The 23204-nt window shown below is 42.9% G+C and overlaps 1 protein-coding gene across 1 annotated transcript in view; it reads left to right on the top strand.

Moving 5' to 3' along the window:
* Positions 1-23204, top strand: part of LOC117736622 (netrin receptor UNC5C-like) — a 169893-nt gene that overhangs the window by 121846 nt on the left and 24843 nt on the right. Inside the window, exons 5-8 of the mRNA XM_034542074.1 lie at positions 3939-4119; positions 6457-6624; positions 6873-7037; positions 16849-16905. Coding sequence (XP_034397965.1) covers positions 3939-4119; positions 6457-6624; positions 6873-7037; positions 16849-16905 — 571 coding nt within the window. The remainder of the gene's footprint in view (positions 1-3938; positions 4120-6456; positions 6625-6872; positions 7038-16848; positions 16906-23204) is intronic.

The raw sequence follows: 23204 nt of genomic DNA, 5'->3' as shown, positions 1-23204 counted from the left end.
TACATTATTAAAAAGTGAGGGAAGACAAATCTGCTTTTATCTAGTATTCAGGGCACACGTTTTTAAATGTATACCTGTGGGCAAATGAATGTCTCAGTCACTGGGTCAAGCACAAAGAAAACATGAACCGTGAGTGTGTAATTGATCAGACAAAGCATTTTTTCCCTTTGAAAAGAAAGCCATTTGATTTCTTTGTCTTAAAAAAAAAGGATGGACTCTTCCTGAACCTTTTTTTAAATCATGTTCCAGTTGAAACAGAGGACAAGAGTTTTGCTTATGTTTGTGCACACGTCACTGTGTCAAAGGTGCGTGTGTGGTGTGTGTGTGTGTGTGTGTGTGTGTGTGTGTGTGTGTGTGTGTGTGTGTGTGTGTGTGTGTGTGTGTGTGCGTGAGTGTGTGTGTATGCATGATCACAGGCATGTATAATGCCATTATTTGATACCTACAGCATGGCAATTAAGAAAATGTTTATGGTGTGTGTGTGTGTGTGTGACAGCCAGGCGATGTGGGGGCAAGAGTTAAAATAACAAATACACATTCTCCCCTGGGGTTGGCTTGATCCAATCAGCCACCTCCTGCCATTCACACACACTCTTACACCAGCTGTGGGTAATGATGCGGTGGCAGTGCGAGTATAGCCACCACATGTGGTCTCTTTGTCTGAGGCCAGCGGAGGACACATCAGTCCAACCTTCAGGCATCATCATGTTATGGCTATGTTCAGTTCATTGTCACACAAGAGCTTACAACTAATATTAATGTAAGCTGCCAGTGAAGGCCTGCATTAGTATTAGTACTTTTTGCTTGGAAATTATATGATCATACATCTCGGAGCTAAAGCTCACTACACAAAGCTCACTACACTAAAATGATTCATGAATTGATGACTTAAGCAACGGATTACATGAATACATAATCCCTACAATGTCAGTCACGTTTGATCAAAAACGTGCTAGTTGTATGCAGTCACATTTTTAATTTATGATTTTGAATACAAAAGAATCATTTGTGTAATTGGCAAAGTTGATTTCCCTGATAGGATGTGTCATGAGACAAAAGGACTGTTGGTTTTAATCCAATGCCAAGTAACACTTATTAGACTCAGAAACACACACACACACTAACACACAAACTATGCTTATTTTAGAACTGCAGTAGAATTAGCAAGAGTAAGCAATTCATGAATTAGAAGGTCCACAGGTTAATTAATTAGAAGAGGACTTGGTGGCCAAGTTGTGCTCATTAGTTTTGACAGTAGTTTATTAATAGTGTTTTGAGAATGAAGGGATTTAATGGTTGACATAAACAGCAGAGTTTCAACAAGTCTGGAAGAGATTAGAATAGTGGATTGAGATGAAACAATTCTGAGTAGTATTAGGCTGGAGATTTGATGATACTTTGTACATTGAACAAGACACTTGAGTTTAAGTGTCCATGCTCTGTTATGGTGGAACTTTGTGAATCATGGCCACAGTCGTGCATATTTTCAGCAGCACATCAATTTTCAAGGAAATCTAGGTGCATGAATTCCCTGTATGCTACAGAATTGGTGAGTACAGTCCCAGAAATAACCCAGCAGGGAACTTTAGGACATGTGAGAGGTGAGAAAAGTTGTGGCTATTCCCAAGTGGGACTGCAGCGTATAAGGAGGAGACAGAGTACATAATATAATCCATTTACACAAACTGACTCAACCAGCTGGCATTAGAATATTATTTATAGTTTACAGTCCCCAAATTCATGTCAGGGGTGAGACACTTTCTGACATGAACTGGATGCTTTGAACATTCAGTGGTCGAAAGGAAAACGTCTTCTGCCAGTCATAGTTGTTTCTATTTTTATGAAACAGTCTCAAACTTAATAAAGGAAGCCAATCTCATGTTGTTGTAATGACAATATTGGTCTCAACCTAATCATTCCCACAATTCCAAAAGCATCTTTTCTGAACTATAACCGTTGTGTCATAGTTCCTCCGAGTAACAATCTTCAAAGTCCTGATGCCGGGGAAGGGGTTTAGCACACCCTCTATGTCAAAGGAAGTCTGAAATCATGTTATTATAAGCGAGGAGCTAAGACAATAAAGTTAAACGTATCTGTTGAACTTAGAATTGAGATATAACAAACCGGTAAAATACCATCTGAAAGTAGGAATATCCAACCTGCACTGCCACAATATATGCTGCTGACACAAGACTACAGGTTCAGGTCTACAACTCAATTTACTCATGTGTTTTTAAGGCATAAGATTGTGATTTTAAATTAACATTGTCATGGTGTTAACCATCTTCACTTTTTCTGTCTATATCAGGTTTATATGCATGGCTATGTAGTCGAACCAGTGACCTTAGATCTCTGAGACAAAGTGCAGCACATGTACTGTATTCCAGTGCAGTTATTTTTCTCCGTGGCCACCAGTACAGCTTATATAACCACCCTGAGCATGAATAAATACTAATTCTTATTACACACATGTATTTGCTTTGGTTTGCCAGACAGCAACGTGACATTCTTTGCACTTGTAAAGTACAAGGATGAACTCCTCGGCTGACCATTCACACTGTGTGTGTGTGTGTGTGTGTCTATATATATATTCTTTATATATATATATATATATATATATATATATATATATATATATATATATATATATTCTTTTTTTATATATATATATATATATATATATATATATGTGTGTGTGTGTGTGTGTGTGTTTTTGTTTGTCTTTGCTTTTATTCTCAAGTATAACCTTTACTTTGTAATGGAAACTGAAAGGTCACACAGCATTTCACTTAAGATGGAGAATTCAAGGCTACAGTGAGCCCCCTGGCCAAAGAGCACTGCTGAATCTCTAAAGATCAGAGAGAGAAGCAGGTAGAATAACTGAGAGAGAAGAATGACAGCCGAGCGTGAGCAGGCAGTAAGCTGAAGAATAACACTGAATTTCCTCTTTTCTGCATCTGAGATTTCCATTTCCTAATGCGAAGGGTGGAGGAAATTAAACAACATGAATTAAACAACTTGACTACATTTATGTGCTTGCCATAAAGCTTGGACAGGCTTAATTTATGAGGGTTTGGACCAGTAAATACAGGAAATGTGATTCGGCTCATAAATCGTATAGTTTCCTGCTGTCCTACCCTTCACCTAAAGTACCTTGTGAAAGCATATGTTCGGGACATTTTCCTCCTTTTCCTACATTGTACCATGTTGTGAAGGGCCCTGGGTCTTTGCCTTTACAACCGTGTAAACAACCTTGTGGAGGCAATCATTTCATTAGTTCTATTATTTTTAGATCCTACCTCACAAAGTGTTTATTTGCCGGTGAATTTCAAATGTGATTTTTAATGTGAATACATATTAATTATATTTTACAGGATGAACCATGAAAGATAACAAGATAGCCACGGAGCCTTCTGTCAAACATTTATTTATTTGAATTTTCTATGGTGACGTCTCCTCAAAGCTTGTTCGATATGGAACAAAAATAACAAGATTAAACCAGCATTGTATTAGAAGTCTTTCCATACCATCTTTATTTGTCATCTGGACCGGTTGAAAACAAGATTAAACCAAAACAACCAAACTGGATGCTCTCTTTTCTTTGTTGCTCTCCCAGATGGACTATTGTAGACACAACTATTTGCTATTCATTCTTTCTTGGGGTGGATCAGTTCTGAGAACAAGATTATGTCATTATTTTTGAATTGGCCCTAACTGGCAAGCTCTATTGATTAATTAAAATAACTTAATGAATAATTGTTCATCTGGTTTCATTCGTTGTTTTACTTTATGGCGGGCACTTCTACAATTAGATAAAGACCATGGTGTCATTACACAATAACAGAATTTACTATTCTAATCTATTGTTAGATGCATTTTTCTGGTCTTTTCAAAACCTTTATACTGACCTCATTTTCTCCTCCCCCGGTCTCTCCCAGGTGGAGTGGTTGAAGAACGAAGAAATAATTGACCCAGCAGAGGACCGAAACTTCTACATCACCATCGACCACAACCTGATCATCAAACAGGCGCGTCTGTCTGACACAGCCAACTACACGTGTGTGGCGAAGAACATCGTGGCCAAAAGACGGAGCACGACGGCCACTGTCATTGTTTACGGTATGTGTGTGTGTGAGTAAGACAGTAGGTTGGCTTTTGACATATTGCTATTTTTCTCTTGTCCTGAATGCAGGCAAGCTTTTTTTGTGTTTGATGTTTTTTACTCATATGAAACCATTTAAATGCTGTTTGAAGCTACCAAACCATGTCTCTGATCAGCCAAGCCAGCCCCCATCTGCCACATGAAATTAGCTCTTTGTGATTGGCCTGATATTCCCACGTCACCCTTGACCCCACCCAATTAAAATCCACCAATCCCGCCCTCAGTTTTAAATTAGAACACTCAGGCTTTCCAAGTGTCCCACTATCAAATGAATTGTGCAGCATATGACATGATAACAGCTGTGAAAGACAACAACAACAATTTTGAATAGCGAACTTGTAAATGGTGTTTGCTTTTTCTTTCAGGCTCTTTTCTTCTCTTGCTACGGAGAGGAAAAAGCTTGTTGCGAGGAAAGAAAACACCAAACATGCCTGCTCTTTTTTCATTTTACCAAATGCCAGCCTGACATGAGAGAATGGGAAACATTTTGAGGAACTGCACTATATAGCACAACACTCACACATGCACAGTGTTTCTGTAGAATGTTACACTGTGTGTCTTTTCACTAGGAGTGTTTCAATCAAAAATAGCTGTGCATGTGTGCGTGTTCGATGCAGACAGCCAGAGATGGAGTGGTTTGACACTGATGTATCCTTACAGAAATAGATTGTTCAATCTGTGGTTCAATCTTCTCGGCTCCACAAGGGCCCGACTGACACTGTTGACAAGGTGAAATAGTAGCGGAAAAAACCCAAAACATGAGCGGAAAAAATGGTGTAGCTATAGATGGATGGGAGACAGGTGAGGACAAAGGAGAAGAGAGTGGGAGAAGGCAGGTGAGTGAAGAAGAAAATAGAGTCGACGAACCTCAGAAAGTAGATTGCAAAAGTGATTGTACCTGATTTTACCGGTCACCCTTTCTCTGATGATTCATTTCTAATTGGGCGTTGGGAAAGGAGTGGGCACCATCCACTGAGCTGAGACAGAGCTGTCGAGATGCAGCAGAGGTATTTCAACCCACCTCTCCGGATGTCAACTCTCTCTGCGGGTGTCCTTGTGACTCATTCTAACTCTATACTTGATTCCTCTCTATCGTCTCGCCCTTACCTTTTACCTGCACTGTGCTGCCACATTCTCACGAAAAACAACAGTAATAGAAAATAATTAAGTAATGATTGAGTCTAAATGTGACAGGATGCAGGCAAATCTTGTAGATGTACAAAGACAACAAGAGGACGAAAGTGGGTAGAGATACACAGAGAGACACAGAAAGAGAAAAGATACATGCAGACTATGAAGACACACATTGCTTTTCCATTAAGGATTCAGAAATCAAAGAACCATGATTCCTTGTAATAGTCATTTAGCCCTCTCCATGCTCTCTCTAACGAGAGTCTAAGGTTAAGCAATCTGCAAGCAGCGTGACAGTTTATGTGTGTTTTACCATGTATAGGTTAGACAACTACGTGGGTAGGCATATGTGTGTCAGTGTTCCCTTCACTGTGTGTATTAGTGAACAGCAGGAAAACATTGCGCTCCAGTAAGAGCAGCAAAAAGTTGCTCAAGACTGTGTGTGTATGTATGTGTGGTTTTGTTGTGCAGGGAAATCCAGCTGTTTTCTCTCAAATTAAACAACCAGCCTCTTGGCATGTGTAAAACACACACTGAGCCCATGGAGATACACAGTCATATTACACAACATTACAATCACAGATATATCCATTGAGAATGATGCCTCTTTGATATAATAGGATTTGAATGCACTTTGCGCCCATTTGATCGCTTCATCAGAGACCTAGCTTGTATAAATATCACAAAAGTTGATGCTTTTCTGTTGGTATGTCAGCTACAATTCCATCAAGCATACATTATTCATTCCTCAAGGGGCAATTTGAGGCAGGCTTTGCAAACACAAATACACACACTTAATGAGAGTGGTCAAGCCACAGCTGGCCAACCATATCAAACACCACAAAGTCACATTATTTATGTCAAAAAGTGTCAAATTGTTAATTGCTTTCATCAATCCACACACATTTATTGTACTGTGTCTGTAAGATGAATGGCCTCTGGTGTAAAACTAAACTTACTATTTGTTTAACATACAGGAAATCTAAAACACATGTTCAGGATTGTGTTGTGCAAGAGATCTTTGTGTTTTGCGCATCATTTTACAGCTGAAATGAACAACTCCTTGATTGGCCAGCGGAATAGATTGTTGTTTTGTTGGAATGGCTGATTAATGCATGTGTGGATCACTGTATTGATTAAGTTACTGATCTTGGTTGCCACAGTGAACGGCGGTTGGTCAACATGGACAGAGTGGTCGGTGTGTAACAGTCGCTGTGGACGGGGCTTCCAGAAACGAACCCGCAGCTGCACTAACCCCGCCCCCCTCAACGGAGGACTGCCGTGTGATGGACAGGCCATTCAGAAACTGCTCTGCACCACACTGTGCACCGGTGAGTGGATTCTCGTCTGATTGTATCCATATGTATGGTGATTGTGTCAATGTAGTATACTCTATTGTGTTTGGACAATTTTACTCTTTTGGTCCCAAAGTGTTCTGTCCTTAACTCAGCTTCTACTGCACTCCACTCCTTTTCTTTTTATTTGACATGTTCCCACCCTATATACGCTGCTCTTCATAAATACTTTCTTTTGTTTGTTTCTCATTCTTTTCGCTCCTTTCCCCATCCTTTCCCTCCAGTGGACGGTGTGTGGATCGAGTGGAGTAAGTGGTCGGCCTGTGGAACAGAATGTACCCAGTGGAGGAGGAGGGAGTGCAACAACCCAGCACCTAAAAACGGAGGGAAGGACTGCGATGGGCTGGTGCTCCATTCTCAGAACTGTACCGACGGACTCTGCATGCAAAGTAAGTTGACTATAATGAATCTTCCAGAGCACAATAATTATTGTATCTCTTCTAAATGTATTGAAGTTGTGTCATCTATAGTACCTAACCATGAAAGATGGGTACACCAAATTGAACAAATGTCTTGCGGTGACTGCTTCAGATGGGAATTGACTTGAAAGTGAATTGACCACGGATAAGGCACGCCATTGGGGTGGTGATGCATGGTCAGATATTTAGCTAAAGAACGGGAACGAGTGAAGCGTAACTTGACAAATGAATAGGTTCATTTACAGCAATGATCCATAATGAGAAATACATCTCTGAATATAGTATAAATGAAATTAACCCTGAAAAGGGACGTTGTAATGTAAGCAATTTACTTGGCTAAGCTGATATCTAAAATATTTGTAATATTTTTCCTGAATATGTTAGAAAATCAGTATTGATTTTAAAATCCTGTGTCTCAGGGCTCTTCGGTAGCCGAGGAGCTGCAGACAAGTCATAAAACCGCAAAGTCTGGGGTTTGATTCTCCGTTAATTTAAGACAAAAAAAAATGTTTCATATAAACTGTCTCTTTCACTGAATATAAATCCAGCTGTAGACAACCCTTTTTGACAAATCAAGTGTCATTAGTGTCCAACTAAACCAATTAAGTCTGTAGGCTTTGGCAGACTTTCCCAAATGGTTGTGCTGAGATACCCTACAGACATGCCGTTCATACTCTTGGAAGCAATCTTTTCAAATGTCGTGTATCTTTCATCTAGCTTGTGAGTTTATTTACTAGCGCAGTACATTTTGGCAGTTTTTGTCTTCTTGTTCCCAGCCTTTTCATTTCTTACCTCTTTCTTCCCACCGCCCGTCCTCTTCATCAGTCTTCTCATCTCACTCTCTAGTCCTCCGGCAACCACTGCTACTCTTTCCATTATGACTCCTATCCTCATTGCCATCTCTCTTGCCTCATCCACTCAGAACCCCTGGTTGTATGCCTTTCTCCAGCAGCCTACCTTTTTTATAGTGATTTGTTCTTGCTCTGCTTTACACATGTACTTTATTCTTCTGTGCACATTAAAGGTGATGCATAGGTTTGGTTTTTGATGGTCATCATGATTAACCTTAGTTTTACCGCTTTCTTATACATTACTTAAGACAAAAACACCTGTTTTATAAGGAAAGTCATGGTATATATTAAGCCCACTGCATAGATTTTCCTTTACTAGCTGTTTTACTCTTTCTTGGTATAAAGTCATTGCATCTCCCGACAGAACTCTATAGCCTGTATTTCAGCATAACTTTAATGACACGGACCAGCTACAACAGGATAGGGGACTGCTGATAGTTTGAATGCCCTCTTGCTGCTCTCACGATGTAGGTAAAAAAAAAAAAAAAAAAGGTTCACTCAGTGAAACATAGAAGAGGAAAGAAGATAGATTAATGTGACAGTAAAGAATCACCATTGGCCCCAGAAATCCCATATTGGTTGTCTTGTATTAGATATTGATGTGGAATAATCATCCACAATCCCCCACACACAGTACAAAAAGGAGTCATATTGGCACAAATATAGCAGTAGCAGTTTTTCCAAGGTAGAGGCAATTTTACTTTAACTTTGTTATGTTACTTTTAGGAATAGTGCTTGTTACTCCCTATGCTCAGAGTAATTGGCAGACAAGCATCTGACATGAAGAGACTGGAAGAGAGAGAGAGAGAGAGCACGTACGCACTTGTGCTTGTAATTATGCCACCAATTCTTATTGGTCTTTCCTTTCACACAACATGGCAGCCATATACTGTAGAGACTTGGATAATGCCTGCATGTGTCTTAAGAAGTTTTTTTTTATATTTCTGCTGCCAAAAAAATATTAATAGAAGTATATGGTTGTCGAGAACATACAGTTGGCTGAGGCACTCTCATGGTATTATTAATAAATAAAATTAATCAATAAAATTATGAGTTGCCGTCATATTTAAGTAATAGTGACATATTTTACACAAATTGTTAAAAAAAGAAAAGTCTTAACCCGACAGACAATTGCATTCAGCCAAACAGTGTAAGTAGTTATGTCCCTACAACCAACAAGAGGTTTGCCAAATTTGATAAAAGATCCTTGATTTACTATATGATGCACCCGATACACATGCAAAAATACTTACAATTACACATATCGGTCTCTTTTATGAGAATATACATTATCATTGCTTAAGATCTACATCAGCTCGTGATCTTACTTATTTTATGATACCAGTTTTGTTTAACAGTGTGGGCTTTTATGTGATAGTTATTGGTGATTTTAAATGTCCTTTTATGGTGATATATATTTATATGTAGTTTTTGTTGTTTTTGTTTAATTCAATTATATGACATCCTATTGTCGCTTGGGAACTTAAAAGAAGGAGAAAGAAAAGATTAACTAACTCAGAAGTCCTGTTCAGAAGAAAGGAATCATGGATTGAGGGTTCAATGTTAATATCCACAAGCACAAATGAGATGAGAGGTCCTGCATGTTCAACTCAAACAGCTCGCACAGATCTCTGCTGGCACGATGTGCGAATCTATCTCCTCACGAAACTTTCACCTGCTCCCTCACGAAACTTTCATCTTCTCTCTCACAAAACTTTCACCTGCTCCCTCACGAAACTTTCATCTTCCATCCATCCATCCATTATCAGCCGCTTATCCGGGGTCGGGTCGCGGTGGCAGCAGGTTCAGCAGGCCGACCCAGGCTTCCCTCTCACCCGCAACACTTTCCAGCTCATTCTGGGGGATCCCGAGGCGTTCCAAGGCCAGCCGGGGGATATAATTCCTCCAACGTGTCCTCGGTCTTCCCCGGGGCCTCCTACCAGTTGGACGTGCCCGGAAAACCTCTAATGGGAGGCGTCCAGGAGGCATCCTGACTAGATGCCCGAACCACCTCAGCCGACTCCTTTCGACACGAAGGAGCAGCGACTCGACTCCAAACTCCCCCCTGATGTCCGAGCTCCTTACCCTATCTCTAAGGCTGAGCCCGGCCACCCTACGGAGGAAGCTCATTTCGGCCGCTTGTATCCGAGATCTTGTTCTTTCAGTCACGACCCAGAGTTCGTGACCATAGGTGAGGGTTGGAACGTAGACCGACCAGTAAATGGAGAGCTTTGCCTTCCGGCTCAGCTCCCTCTTCACCAAGACGGACCGGTACAGCGCCTGTTTTACTGCTGCAGCCGCACCGATCCGCCTGTCGATCTCCCGCTCCACCTTACCCTCACTCGTGAACAAGACCCCGAGATACTTGAACTCCTTCGCTTGGGGTAGGCAGTTTGTCCCCACCTGGAGGGAGCAATCCGCCGGTTTCCGGCAGAGCACCATGGCCTCAGATTTGGAGGTGCTAACTCTCATCCCTGCCGCTTCGCACTCGGCTGCAAAACGCCCCAGTGAATGCTGGAGGTCACGGTCCGAGGAGGCAAACAGGACCACATCATCCGCGAACAGCAGAGAGGCGATCCCGAGACTCCCGAACCGGATCCTCTCTGCCCCGTGGCTGCGCATAGATATCCTGTCCATGAAGGTCATGAACAGGACCGGTGATAAAGGGCAGCCCTGGCGGAGGCCAACACCCACCGGGAACGTGTCTGACTTACTACCAAGGATACGAACACAGCTCCTACTGCAGGCGTACAGAGACCGGATGGCCCGTGCCAACGAGTCCGGCACCCCATACTCCCGCAGCACCCCCCACAAAAACCCCCGAGGGACCCAGTCGAAAGCCTTCTCCAGGTCTACAAAGCACATGTTAACTGGTTGGGCAAACTCCCAGGACCCCTCCAGTAATCTTGCGAGGGTAAAGAGCTGGTCCACTGTTCCACGACCGGGACGGAATCCGCACTGTTCGTCTTGAATCCGAGGTTCGACAAGCGGTCGGAGCCTCCTTTCCAGCACCCTGGCATAAGCTTTTCCCGGGAGGCTGAGCAGTGTGATACCACGATAGTTCGAGCACACTCTCCGGTCCCCCTTCTTGAAGATGGGAACCACCACCCCGGTCTCCCAGTCCATGGGCACTGTTCCCGACCCCCTTGCGACACTGAAAAGGCGTGTCAACCAAGACAGCCCAACAATGTCCAGTGCTTTCAGCATCTCAGGGCGGATCTCATCCACCCCTGGCGCCTTGCCACCAAGAAACGTTTTGACTACCTTAGCGACCTCTGCCAGGGATATGGGTGAATCCACCCCAAAGTCTTCCGGCACTGCCCCCTCTCCGGGGGACATGTTGGCCGGGTTTAGGAGTTCCTCAAAGTGCTCTTTCCACCGCCCGACGATGTCCCCAGCCCGGGTCAGCAGTTCCCCCCCCCTGCTGAGAACAGCCTGGGGTAGACCCTGCTTTCCCTTCCTGAGCCGTCGGATGGTTTGCCAGAACTTCCTTGAGGCCAACCGAAAGTCCTTCTCCATGGCCTCCCCGAACTCCTCCCATGCCCAAGTTTTAGCCTCCGCGACCATCGCAGCTGCAGCCCTTCTGGCCCGCCGGTACCCGTCAGCTGCTTCAGGAGACCCCTGGTCCAGCCAGGCCCGAAAGGTCTCCTTCTTCAGTTTGACGGCTTCCCTCACCCCCGGTGTCCACCACCGGGTTCTCGGGTTGCCGCCACGACAGGCACCGATGACCTTCCGGCCACAGCCCCGAGCAGCCGCGTCCACAATAGAGGCTTTGAACAAGGTCCACTCGGATTCCATGCCTCTTTCCCCAGCCTCCCTCGGGATTTGTGAGAAGTTCTTCCGGAGGTGGGAGTTGAAGACCTCCCGGACAGGATCCTCTGCCAGACGTTCCCAGTTCACCCTCACTACACTTTTGGGCTTGCCAGGTCTTTCTAGCCGACTCCCCCGCCATCTGATCCAACTCACCACCAGGTGGTGATCAGTTGACAGCTCTGCTCCTCTCTTCACCCGAGTGTCCAAGACATACGGCCGCAGATCAGATGATACGATTACAAAGTCGATCATTGATCTCCGGCCTAAGGTGTTCTGGTACCAGGTACACTTATGAGCCACCTTATGTTCGAACATGGTGTTCGTTATGAACAAACTGTGGCTAGCACAGAAGTCCAACAACAAAACACCATTCGGGTTCAGATCGGGCAAGCCGTTCCTCCCAATCACACCCCGCCAGGTTTCTCTGTCATTGCCCACGTCAGCGTTGAAGTCTCCCAGGAGAACTATGGAGTCGGCAGGCGGCGCCCTTTCCAGGACCCCTCCCACCGACTCCAAGAAGGCCGGATACTCCGAAATGCTGTTCGGTGCATAAGCACAAACAACAGTCAGAGCCTTACTCCCCGCAACCCGTAGGCGCAGGGAGGTGACCCTCTCGTTCCCCGGGGAAAACTCCAACACAGCGGCGCTCAGCCGGGGGCTCGTGAGTATCCCCACTCCCGCCTGGCGCCTCTCACCCTGGGCAACTCCAGAAAAGAACAAAGTCCAACCCTTCTCCAGGAGCTTGGTTCCAGAGCCCATGCTGTGCGTGGAGGTGAGCCCAACTATATCTAGCTGGTACCGCTCCACCTCCTGCACCAGCTCCGGCTCTTTCCCCGCTAGTGAGGTGACGTTCCACGTCCCTAGAGCTAGTCTATGCCGCCGGCGAACGGCCCGCCCAGGTCTCCCGCCTGGCCCGCCGCCCGGTCTACATAGCACCCAACCCCGATAATTCTCCCTGCGGGTGGTGGGTCCACAGGGTGACTGCTGCTCCATGCTGTTTTTTCGGGCTGAGCCCGACCGGGCCCGATGGGCGAAAGCCCGGCCACCAGACGCTCGCCGACGAGCTCCCCTCCTGGGTCTGGCTCCGGGAGGGTGCCCCGGTTTCCCTTGTCCGGTCAAGGTAGCTTCAGACCGTGGGCTGCTATTCATCAGGGTTTTTTTGAACCGCTCTTAGTCTGTGCTCTCCCCCGAGACCTGTTTGCCTTGGGAGACCCTACCAGAGGCTGATGCCCCGGACAACAAAGCTCCCAGGATCACTGAGCCACTCAAACTCCTCCACCACGTTAAGGTGACGATTCATAGGAGGAGCTTTCATCTTCTCTCTCACAAAACTTTCATCTGCTCCCTCACGAAACTTTCACCTTCTCTCTCACGAAACTTTCACCTGCTCCCTCACGAAACTTTCACCTGCTCCCTCACGAAACTTTCACCTTCTCTCTCACCTTCTCTCTCACGAAACCTTCACCTGTTCCCTCACAAAACGTTCACCTTCTCCCTGATGAAACTTTCACTCGCTGCCTCACGAAACTTTCACCCGCTCCCTCACGAAATGTTCACTCACTCTCTCTCACGAAACTTTCACTTTCTCCCTCACGAAACTTTCACCATCTTCCTCACGAAACTTCCACCTTCTCCCTCACGAAACTTTCACCTTCTTCCTCTCGAAACTCTCACTCGCTCCCTCACGAAACTTTTACTGACTCTCTCACGAAAATGTCACTCGCTCCCTCGCGAAACTTTCACTCACTCTCTCTCACGAAACTTTTACTCGCTCCCTCACGAAACTTTTACTGGCTCTCTTACGAAACTTTCACTCGCTCCCTCACGAAACTGGCTGAGGTTTTTTTTCTTGTTAATCGTAAGTTAACTCTTTAACCCATTCACCATCGTATCACTAAATTGAATTGGTTACAATCTTCGTCTTTGAATTGGCCAGATATCACTCCACTACAACGCTGAGATAAATATTGCACTTTTTACTCTACCACATTTCTCTTGCACATCATCCATATGATGATCTCATAGAATATGCAGTCAGCAGCATGACATTTAAATTTAGAGCTGTCATCAGAATGTCATTTGTCTCTGCTCTCTCGGCAGCTCAGTTGATGTATCTTCTGCTGCACAGAGATTGTGGGTCAGAATAACCAGAAAAGATGGCTTGCATACTTCAAAATCCAACCGGATGCAGTAGGATGTCCTGGTATTTTTGGACATTCTGCATTTGACATACTATGTACTGAGACGTACCTAATCTTGTTCTGGCATACTAAATTGTACGGTAGTGTGGGTTTTAGAATGCACCCATAATCTGCCTGGGTCCACCGAGTTGTCTGATTGGTCTGGCACCACAACATTAAGATGCAGTGTCTCGGTTGAAAAGTAATCGATCCGTGGAGCGCCACAGGCGTCGTCAAGCTGTTTTCAAGCTTTGCTCCGCAACTAAGGAGGAGTAATAACAACATGGGCATCAGCTAAAGACACGATAGATAAATAGTTGCTCTAAATTGATTTAAGTGTTTTTACTTTGCATCGCTACCTACCACATTGATCTCCAGAGATTTGATGGGGAAAATGGTCAGATGTCGGACTAAAGATGTGAAACAAGTTGACAATCCTGTCTGTTATCAGATAAAGAGATGGTCAGTGTCATGAGTAATGGAATCAAATTATGTAATCCGTCAAAAAGCTTTGCCCGTATGCACATTATTGACGGAGGTTACTGTATATGCAGAGCCCTGCCCGCAACTGACGCAGTGTATTATATACTGTGTCTCTGCTCCATCTAAAGGATTCCCTGAAGCCTGTGAGGTATGGCCACAGAATATGGCATAAAACCTAGAGAGGTATAGATTTAGGCTCATTTCCCTTGATTGATTTTCTGTCTTTAAAATGACTCCACAGACGTGGTTTTATGTCAGCACTAATGTTTCAGCTGTTTCCTGTAGCATTTACGGAAATCCATGACGTGTGTGTGTTTGTGTATGTGTGAGTGAGTGTGTGAGTGTTGGTGTGTGTATGGTTGTTAGTGGGGATTTCTGGATGCACAGCATTTTATTTCTAGAGTATATTTGAAAGGCTTGAAGTGATTCTTGGACCATTCTTCCATTTGGTTTATGAATGATGAATCTTTGAAAATGCTATCTTTACACATACAGAACATGCTTTATTGCTTTTATCTAATTCAGCAGTTACGCTAACATTTTTGAGTTTCGCGAGCACTAAATATATTTCCTCATTAAGTGTAAAAAATATTTGAAATGAAAGTGCTGGTGGAACACATCCAGATATAAACTACACTTTGTGTATGTTTGAGTTAAATACGTTTATCCCATTTTAAACTACAGATCTTCACACTCAATTTACAGTTGTAACTTTTAGAGTTTCAGGTTTGTGAATGAACAGATAATGTCAATGTAGAGGTGGGAGGTAATGTTTTAGATGGGACTCTGTAATTGACTTTGTGCTCAAAAAGCACTTCACTCTACTCGCACTCTATTTTTCTCTTTCTCGCTCTCTCTGCACCAACACCTCCCGCCTCTCTATAAATCTCCTCCACCGTCTCTCGCTGCCCTTTTTCTAAAGTTGTCCTGTTAAATCCTGAGAGGTAGAAATCCATTTGACCTCAATGCTGCCCCGCATGGAGGACCTCCTCTCTTTTTGTGTTTATTTGTTTATCAGTGTGAGTCTGTGTATATCTATGTGTGTGTGCGTGTGTGTGTGTGTTCTTGAGACAAAAGTTGTCGGTCTTTCACATGTTGTTTTTAGAGTTGTTTGTGTTGTTTTATATATTTTGGCCTGTTGACATTTTTCTGGCACATTGATCAGGATTCCTGGAACAGATTCAGTCAGAGCCCCACTGTGTCATCCTTGAGAGTATGACATTTCACTGACTACCTACTGTGTGTGTGTGTGCAAGTGTGTGTGTGTGTGTGTGTGTGTGTGTGTGTGTGTGTGGGCAACCATTTGTGTGAATGTACAGTATGTGTCTACATACCTCCAGAGCAAAGAAAATATGCTGTGTGTTCTTCAAAACCACAAGTAATCACCAGAGACTCTGGCTGTTATGTAACTTTAGTGTTGCGAGAGAACATTGAATCGTGTTGTATTATACAAATAGCGAGCATCAAGCATGCCACCTCCCCATTGAAAGCTCTAGTCTTCTTCATTTCTTCTCATAGAGGATTCTAATCCCTGTGTATGTTTCCTGAGCGTTTTCTTCTTTTTTCTTCTTCCTTTTCTTAAATGTGTTGTCCTCATCTCTGCTATCTTATCGCATTCACAATGCTCGTGTGTTGGCTCTGACTAAATCATGTATTTTTCCCGCCATCGTGTTTTCGTATTTGTTTGAATAGTCGTGTTCCAATTGAAACGTGAAACTTTTCTTTCATGGTATGTTGTCATCACTGATTCCGACATTTATCAGCATGACATTTGTTATGTGCAGTTGCATAAATACAGTCATTTGCTGAGTCATTTAATACAATATTAAGAAATCTGATATAAACAGTGATGAAGTATTCAAATTCAGGCCCAGAGTAATGGTGCCGGTCCCACCTACCAACGCCACATCATGCCTATCAACTGTGCACGTGTGTTACTTTATGATGATATTTATACATCACCCCGCTTAACCTCGTCAGCTTTTCTTGCCCTTTGTTGATGATCAGTGTGTCTTCCAACTGGTCTGGCAAGAAGCTTTTAAGTGCACCATGTTGTTGCGTTTGCCTTTATCAATTATACACCAGCACTTCAATTATACATCAGTACTTCAGCAGTTCGTCTGTGTCATAGACCTTCTGTCTGACTAAGTGGACCACTCAGCATGACACAGCAGTAACCTTCCTACAAACACTAGGGTTCCGACAATTTATACTTTTTCTTCATTTTCTGGTGAAGGGAATACATTTTAATTTATTTTACCTTTTGATATTAAGTCACCTAAACCTAATGTAGGAGAGAAGAAAAGGAAGAAAGACACAAAGGAACATGTTGAGTTTTTGTGTCCATGTCCTGCCATGTTTGTCCCATTTTATTTGACTTATTTGTTTGATTTTGATTGTTGTGTTCCTCTCCCTTCCTCCATCTATTCCATCCCCTTCTTTTCTCGTCCCAAGGTTCATTGTTTCAGATGTCAACTGAGACCAAAGAAAAGAGTGATTTGGGAATCCCATGTAAGTTGATGTTTTATGTTTTATCATCATCCATTTTCTTTTTGTCTTTCTCATTTTAGTGTTTCTTTCTTAGATTGAGCATTGACCTTTGGTTCATACGTTTAGTTGTATTGTTACATCTCATCTTGAGTTACTTGATAAGAGTGTTTCTCTTGTCTTATGATCTATTCCCTTTATGTAATCTCTTTTCTGTGCCGATCAAACGAAACTCCTGAAACAGTAGCCTCACTAGTTCTAAAACATCCCTCTGCTTTCAGACAACACAACTCACGGTGGAATATATACAGTATATATATATATATGATGGAAATAAAAGCGTTATGCTTAAATACTTACTACATTCTTAAAAAGGGATATGTCATGATCTTTCAAAATACAACATCAAACTCCAAAGATATTATGTATAGTTGACATGACATAAGAAACCTATCATCAGCTTACATTTACAGGGTATGCCTTGAAGGATGATTCAATTTCTGTTATCCATTAAGGCCCTTTGTATCATTATTTGTCATGTATCTATAAATATTTAACATGATTTGGTTTGGAGATTCTACAAAAACATAATTTAATATCTAGTACGGGATCCCAGAGTTGTGCCTGGAAAGTAAATACATCAAAGTGGTGACAGGGTCCTTAATTATCTTGATTCTTTCTTTCTTCCTGTGGGGTAGCAGAGAATCGATTCAGCACCAGTTCACTTGATTCACAATTTGTGAGTTTGTTGCAGCTGTGGTCATTTTGGAGAGTAGCCAGCCAGCTCTGGGTCATTGCCAAAGTCGGCAATTTGCCTTAATTCTAAACACTTGCTTTGTGTTTACAAGCGTATGGGCTCACAGAGAACTCAATGGAATCTAACTACGGACACTGAACTGAGTGAAATCTGGATTTGGTTCCACTGATTTGACCAGGTCTCTTTGAAGTATCGCCAGAATGAACGATTGATAGATCATATGCATAATTTGTAGAAGAGGGAAATTAATAAAAGGAAGGCACACGATCACCTGATAATTCTTTGGTAGGTATGCAAGCTTGTTCTATCACCCTCTACTGCTTTGTCCTCAAAATGTGATAATGGGAGAGTTTTCTACAAACACAATAATTGAGAGATGGAAGAGAGACAGTGTCTCTGCCATTTATTTAAACCGTTTTACTTCTCTCATCGCAGGAGCTCTCATCTTTGAGTGTCTGTGATGTGTTCTAATGACTCACGTTTAGGGTGTTCTCAAGCAGCTTCATCATCCCCGATGTGTTTGGTGAAATGACGAGTCCTAGATACAGACTCGGAGAGAAGGCGAGATGAGAAAAAGAGCAGCCGTTGCTCATTTAGCAGATTGTCACTCTGGTTTTAGTATTACAAATTACATTCAGTAGCATTTGCATTGGGAGGTTGCATGAAGCTCACTAATCAAAGATTGATACTTCCACATCCACATATCCATGTGGGACTGTCGAAACCTGTGTGAACCCCTCCACCTATGCAGACGCCCAATGTAGTGGCGAGAGTACCATGGTGTGTCTGTCCATGCCCTGTCCGTACCAGGACTTCGAGTCAGATTACCAACCCATTATTGATCACCTCCATATCTGGTTCGACATCCAATAGCTATGTTAGCTAAATCTGATTCTGGATCCAGCTAAAGGGGCAATATGAAACGTTTCTGCTGCTCCAATGCAGAATCCATGACCGTACTATATTTGCAGGGATGTGATAGTATTTGCTCTGTACTGGTGATTTGATAATTATGTATAGATGTATAGATTCAGTTTTCAATACATGCCCCTCTCTGTTTGGGAATGCAACCTCCATAGAAACAGGATTTCTTTAGACTATGTCTTCTCTTGAGTGTGGGTTCATGATTTTGGGACAAGTGGGACCTGGTTGTTGTCTTAAACTTAAACACCATGACCACAACGCGGCCTGTGGCTCACATTGCAGCTATTTGTTGACTGCTTCATACGTGAGCTGTATGTCTTTATCCTCAAGCCAAAAAAGCACACGCTAAAACTGTATTATAATTATAATTTTTCTTTTACTTAGCATTTACACCCTAATGTGTTGGCTTTCGTGTCTTCTTTTTTGAGACGTCTGTTTGTGCCAGTCACAGACCAGCTTAGCTTGAGGCGAAGAGAAGGTTAGGAAATAGCTGAGCTGGAGATTTGTGATTCACGTTTGTGGCCAGCAGACATTTAAAGAGTCATAATGTTACTTTCAGTTTGATAAATCAAGTTGCACTTGTATTCAGTCTATTACTAAATAGCGACAATTGCACTGTATTGCAGGGTTGTTACACGGGGCATGCAATCAAATTACTTTATATACCAAAACAGAGTTGTTTGTTGTCATGGAATTACACCTTCTGGCTTTAGTGACTCCATATTTTAGTTTTTTTCCATCCCCACTACAGAAGATAACGATAGACCCATTTACTAATGACTGCTCACTGTTCTCTCTCTGACCGTTCATCCCTGCCAGTTACTTAGAGCGGATGTGTGTGCGACTGCCAGGATTGCAGTATGGGTGGTGTTTGCATGTTCGTGCCAAGCAAGATCAAAAAGGCAGTTGAATGAGCATCGAGTAGTGATTGTCCACAGCTCTGCTTTGGATGCAGATCACACAGAAGATAGAGGCAAGCTAAGCTGATATATCCTTGTTTCCCCCATTCTTTAAATCCTCTCTGTGGCAGATTGGAGAGACTCTGTCAATGACAAAAAGCCCAGCCAATCAATAGACAGCATGCTGAGTGAGGGGAGCCGGGGCTTCTGTCACGTGAGCCCATGTGTGTAATCAACTTCGGGTTAGAGACTGTGTGTGTATTTTCCTCAATTTCTGGAACCCGACAGCTTTATTCGTCACAAGGTTTGGCACACTAATGAAGTTACCAACTATATGTGACCAAATTGCTAGACCTAGTTCTAATTACAAAGCCCATTATTATTGGGCACAGTGAGGCACCGCATCAGCCAGTCCACTCACACATGCAAACTAGCTCGCTCACTCATCATGACAGTACACTCCAAACAAACAATTTGGCATGTGCAAAATGAACACTGGCTCAATAGTTTTGGTTCTGAAACAGAAGACCATTTGAATTTGATCACACATATATGCATAACATAAACACACTGTTCAGTCGTGCTCCCTTTAGGTAACAGTGTCATGCAAAATGATGACATTCGATACGCAGTGAAATTTTGTCATGGGTTTCATTTTCTACCTTGCTTGAAGATGTTTCACCATCACATTCCATGAGGCCAAAGGCCAAGACTTCGTTAACCATCATGGATCCAGATGGATGTACATTTAGATTTGTTTTTTAGATTATAATCTTAGTCTGTCAAAACCTTTAGGGATCAATATTGATACCAAGATTTGGATTTCTTCACACGTGTGTCCCGACTTGTTGCAAAGAACATTATCCCTTCTATGTAAAGCCATCAGATATATCGCTTATTCAATTACTTTACTATTTTTAATCTTATCGTATTTAGAAGGACTTGCAGGCGAATGCTTTGGACATGAAACTGCTCATCAGGTACATGGGAGGAAAAGCACCAGAGATAGTTGGCTTAGGGATAAAAGTTAAAATGGATGTGTGCATGTCTGCCAAGCATTCATTGAGTGTCAGTGCTTGCATGAGTGCCCATGAAAATGAATCTAGGTGTGTACCTTTTAGTACTTATTCAAACATGTGCTCCTTCCTCATTCTATCACTGCAGGTATCGTCATTTGTGCTTCACAAAGCAGAGCCTTGGTCCACTTTCAGATGCACACAGAGGTCCATACACATTATTCAGTCATCCTGGTTTGGTCAGTGCACACCCATGTTCAGTCTCTTTTTCAGCCACTATCTTGTCACAAAAAGGCTATTATGCAAGTCTGTCAGACAATAAAATTAAGAATTGTCAGTTTTCAAAATCAGAGCAGAACTTTTGTTTTTATTTTTACTCAATAAAATGAAAGATGAAGTAGACACATACCGTTACAACCCAGCTCAAAGACGGCAACATGAATTGGAGACCAGACGAGTAATAGAGTTAAAAGTAATAAACACATTTATTGAAATAATACATAAACTAAACAAACAGGGACTGTCAATGATCAGTAATGTCAGGATGTGTGAACATGTCTGAAGGAAGAGCCCAGTGTCTTCAAAGCTGGTGTAGCTCATCAGCTGATGAGCAACAACCTGAAAGACAAATTAGAGCCAGCAAACATGCCACAGACTCCAAGTGGAAAGGAAAGGTCATCACATAACAACTGATTTCCCATCGGGAATACCGACAGCTCATTATTCTACGTACATATTTCAAATATACAGAATTGATACTAACTAGTTGAAGCGCTAACCCCCCCAGTTTGTCAACCAATCTCCACTTTGCAAGCCAGCAACTCCAACATGGAGAAGCATTTAAAAGGAGAGCTTAGAAGGAAGATTATAGTAATATGGTACAGCATAAGATTGAAAAGCAAGGTTTCTTAGGAGGGCCAGGTCATGCCTAGAGATGCAAGAATGAGGGGTGAACACACAAAACTGAAATTACCAGTTACCAAAATGCACAGAACTCAACTACCAAGCGCCAATCTGAAGTAGTATCCCAAAGGTTCCTTTGACAAAGGCTCACTAGCCAACCCAGTCGTCTCCAGAAGCATAGCACAAAGAGGCAACCAATCTACAACACAGATCACACCAACCAAAGCATGATCTGTAGCGCTTATGTTCCGAAAGGTATCTACCAACTTGCAACATGTTCCCCACATCCCTCCTTTAACTACCGACTTGCTTAGCATATGAACCATTATTACCTACTGCACACTTTGCATATGGAGTCTTCAGGTTCTCAGGTGAAACACCTGCAGCGTCACTGGGTCCAACTCCCCAGGACCTCAACACGCGCGCAGAGCTCTCATTACTGGGTCCACAATTACCCAGAAATATCACCATATTACAAAAAACTGAATATATTTGTTTAAAACTGAAGCTAAACAGTTTGCAAAACTAGTGTCTCCCTCAGTGAAGCCAGATGCATTAAACACTTCCTACCCAAGACTACCAGCGTCCAACTTGAATCTGACGCCCAACAAGCAGCGCTCCCATAATTCCTCCAATGGAGCCACAACAGAGGAAACAAACTTCGACTGCCCAAACACACAAAAACCAAACGGATAGAATTAAACAATTACACTAACAGCCCATACACAGCCAACATCACTGCAGCCCCATATCTCTAACTGCCTAACCAGTGAATAACTAAATTCCCCCTTAGTCTTCAGGTGCTACATGTGGTGGGTCGTTACACACTGAAATCCACAGGCCCGGTAAAGCAACCGTGAACTGGCAACCCAACTGCACCCTCGGATGTGCCCCCGAGACAACTGCTCCAGCCACTTTCGTCACCGCACTATCAAAACCTCCCAACGAACTCCAATGGGATTTCGCTCTTGAACCTAACAGGGACAGAACAGCAATTGTCTCACCGTGTAGACAGGGCCATTGGGACAATGTGCCGGCACAACACAGCTCGGGGACACACACACACTCCTCTGGAAAACGAATCAGTACAACTACTCACATCAACCAACAACAGGAAAACCGCCTCATCACTCACAAGCCCACATTCATGTTACAACCCAGCTCAAAGGCTACAACATAAATGGGAGACTAGATGAGTGTGAAAGTAATGAGTAAAGATATTTATTTAAAGAATACATCAACTAAATTCGACAAAAGAGTCAGTAATCAGTAATATCAGAATGTGGGAAAATGTAGGAAACAAACTAAACTAAACAGCATCCATGTCAGCCAAGGAGGAGCCCAGACCAGGATCAGGTTGTTGCTCATCAGCTGAGGAGCAACAAACTAAAAGACAAATTAGAGCAAACAGGAAAAGGTCCCAAGTGGAAAGGAGGGGTCGCCACACATATAGAGAGCACAGAGAGGACTTTTGGACGTGCTGGAAGCTACCATACTTCAAAAAATGTAATTGAGTGTTCAGAGAGAGAATTAAGGCATATTTTAAGAATAAGCTCAAATGTGAAGTCAATCCATCAAGGACATTGTACTGCATAATGCACCAGAGAACATTTAATGGTCTATTTAAAGAAAGATTTAACGGAATTCTGCATTGGACCATCATGGATTCTGTGACTCCGAAGATCCTTAATATATTTTCTTATTTCATCCATTTCCTAGAAGCCGATCACTAATTAGTGTTAGTGCCTAGTACGATTCTCAGTAGCATGTATTGTAATGTCGTTGCTACTATTTAAGCACCATTTGTCAACTTACTTGCCTAGT

The sequence above is a fragment of the Cyclopterus lumpus genome, chromosome 9 (assembly GCF_009769545.1).
Source record: "Cyclopterus lumpus isolate fCycLum1 chromosome 9, fCycLum1.pri, whole genome shotgun sequence".
NCBI classification, from domain to species: domain Eukaryota; kingdom Metazoa; phylum Chordata; class Actinopteri; order Perciformes; family Cyclopteridae; genus Cyclopterus; species Cyclopterus lumpus.
The sequence above is the reverse complement of the archived record's forward strand: the minus strand, read 5'-3'. Positions and strand labels throughout refer to the sequence as shown.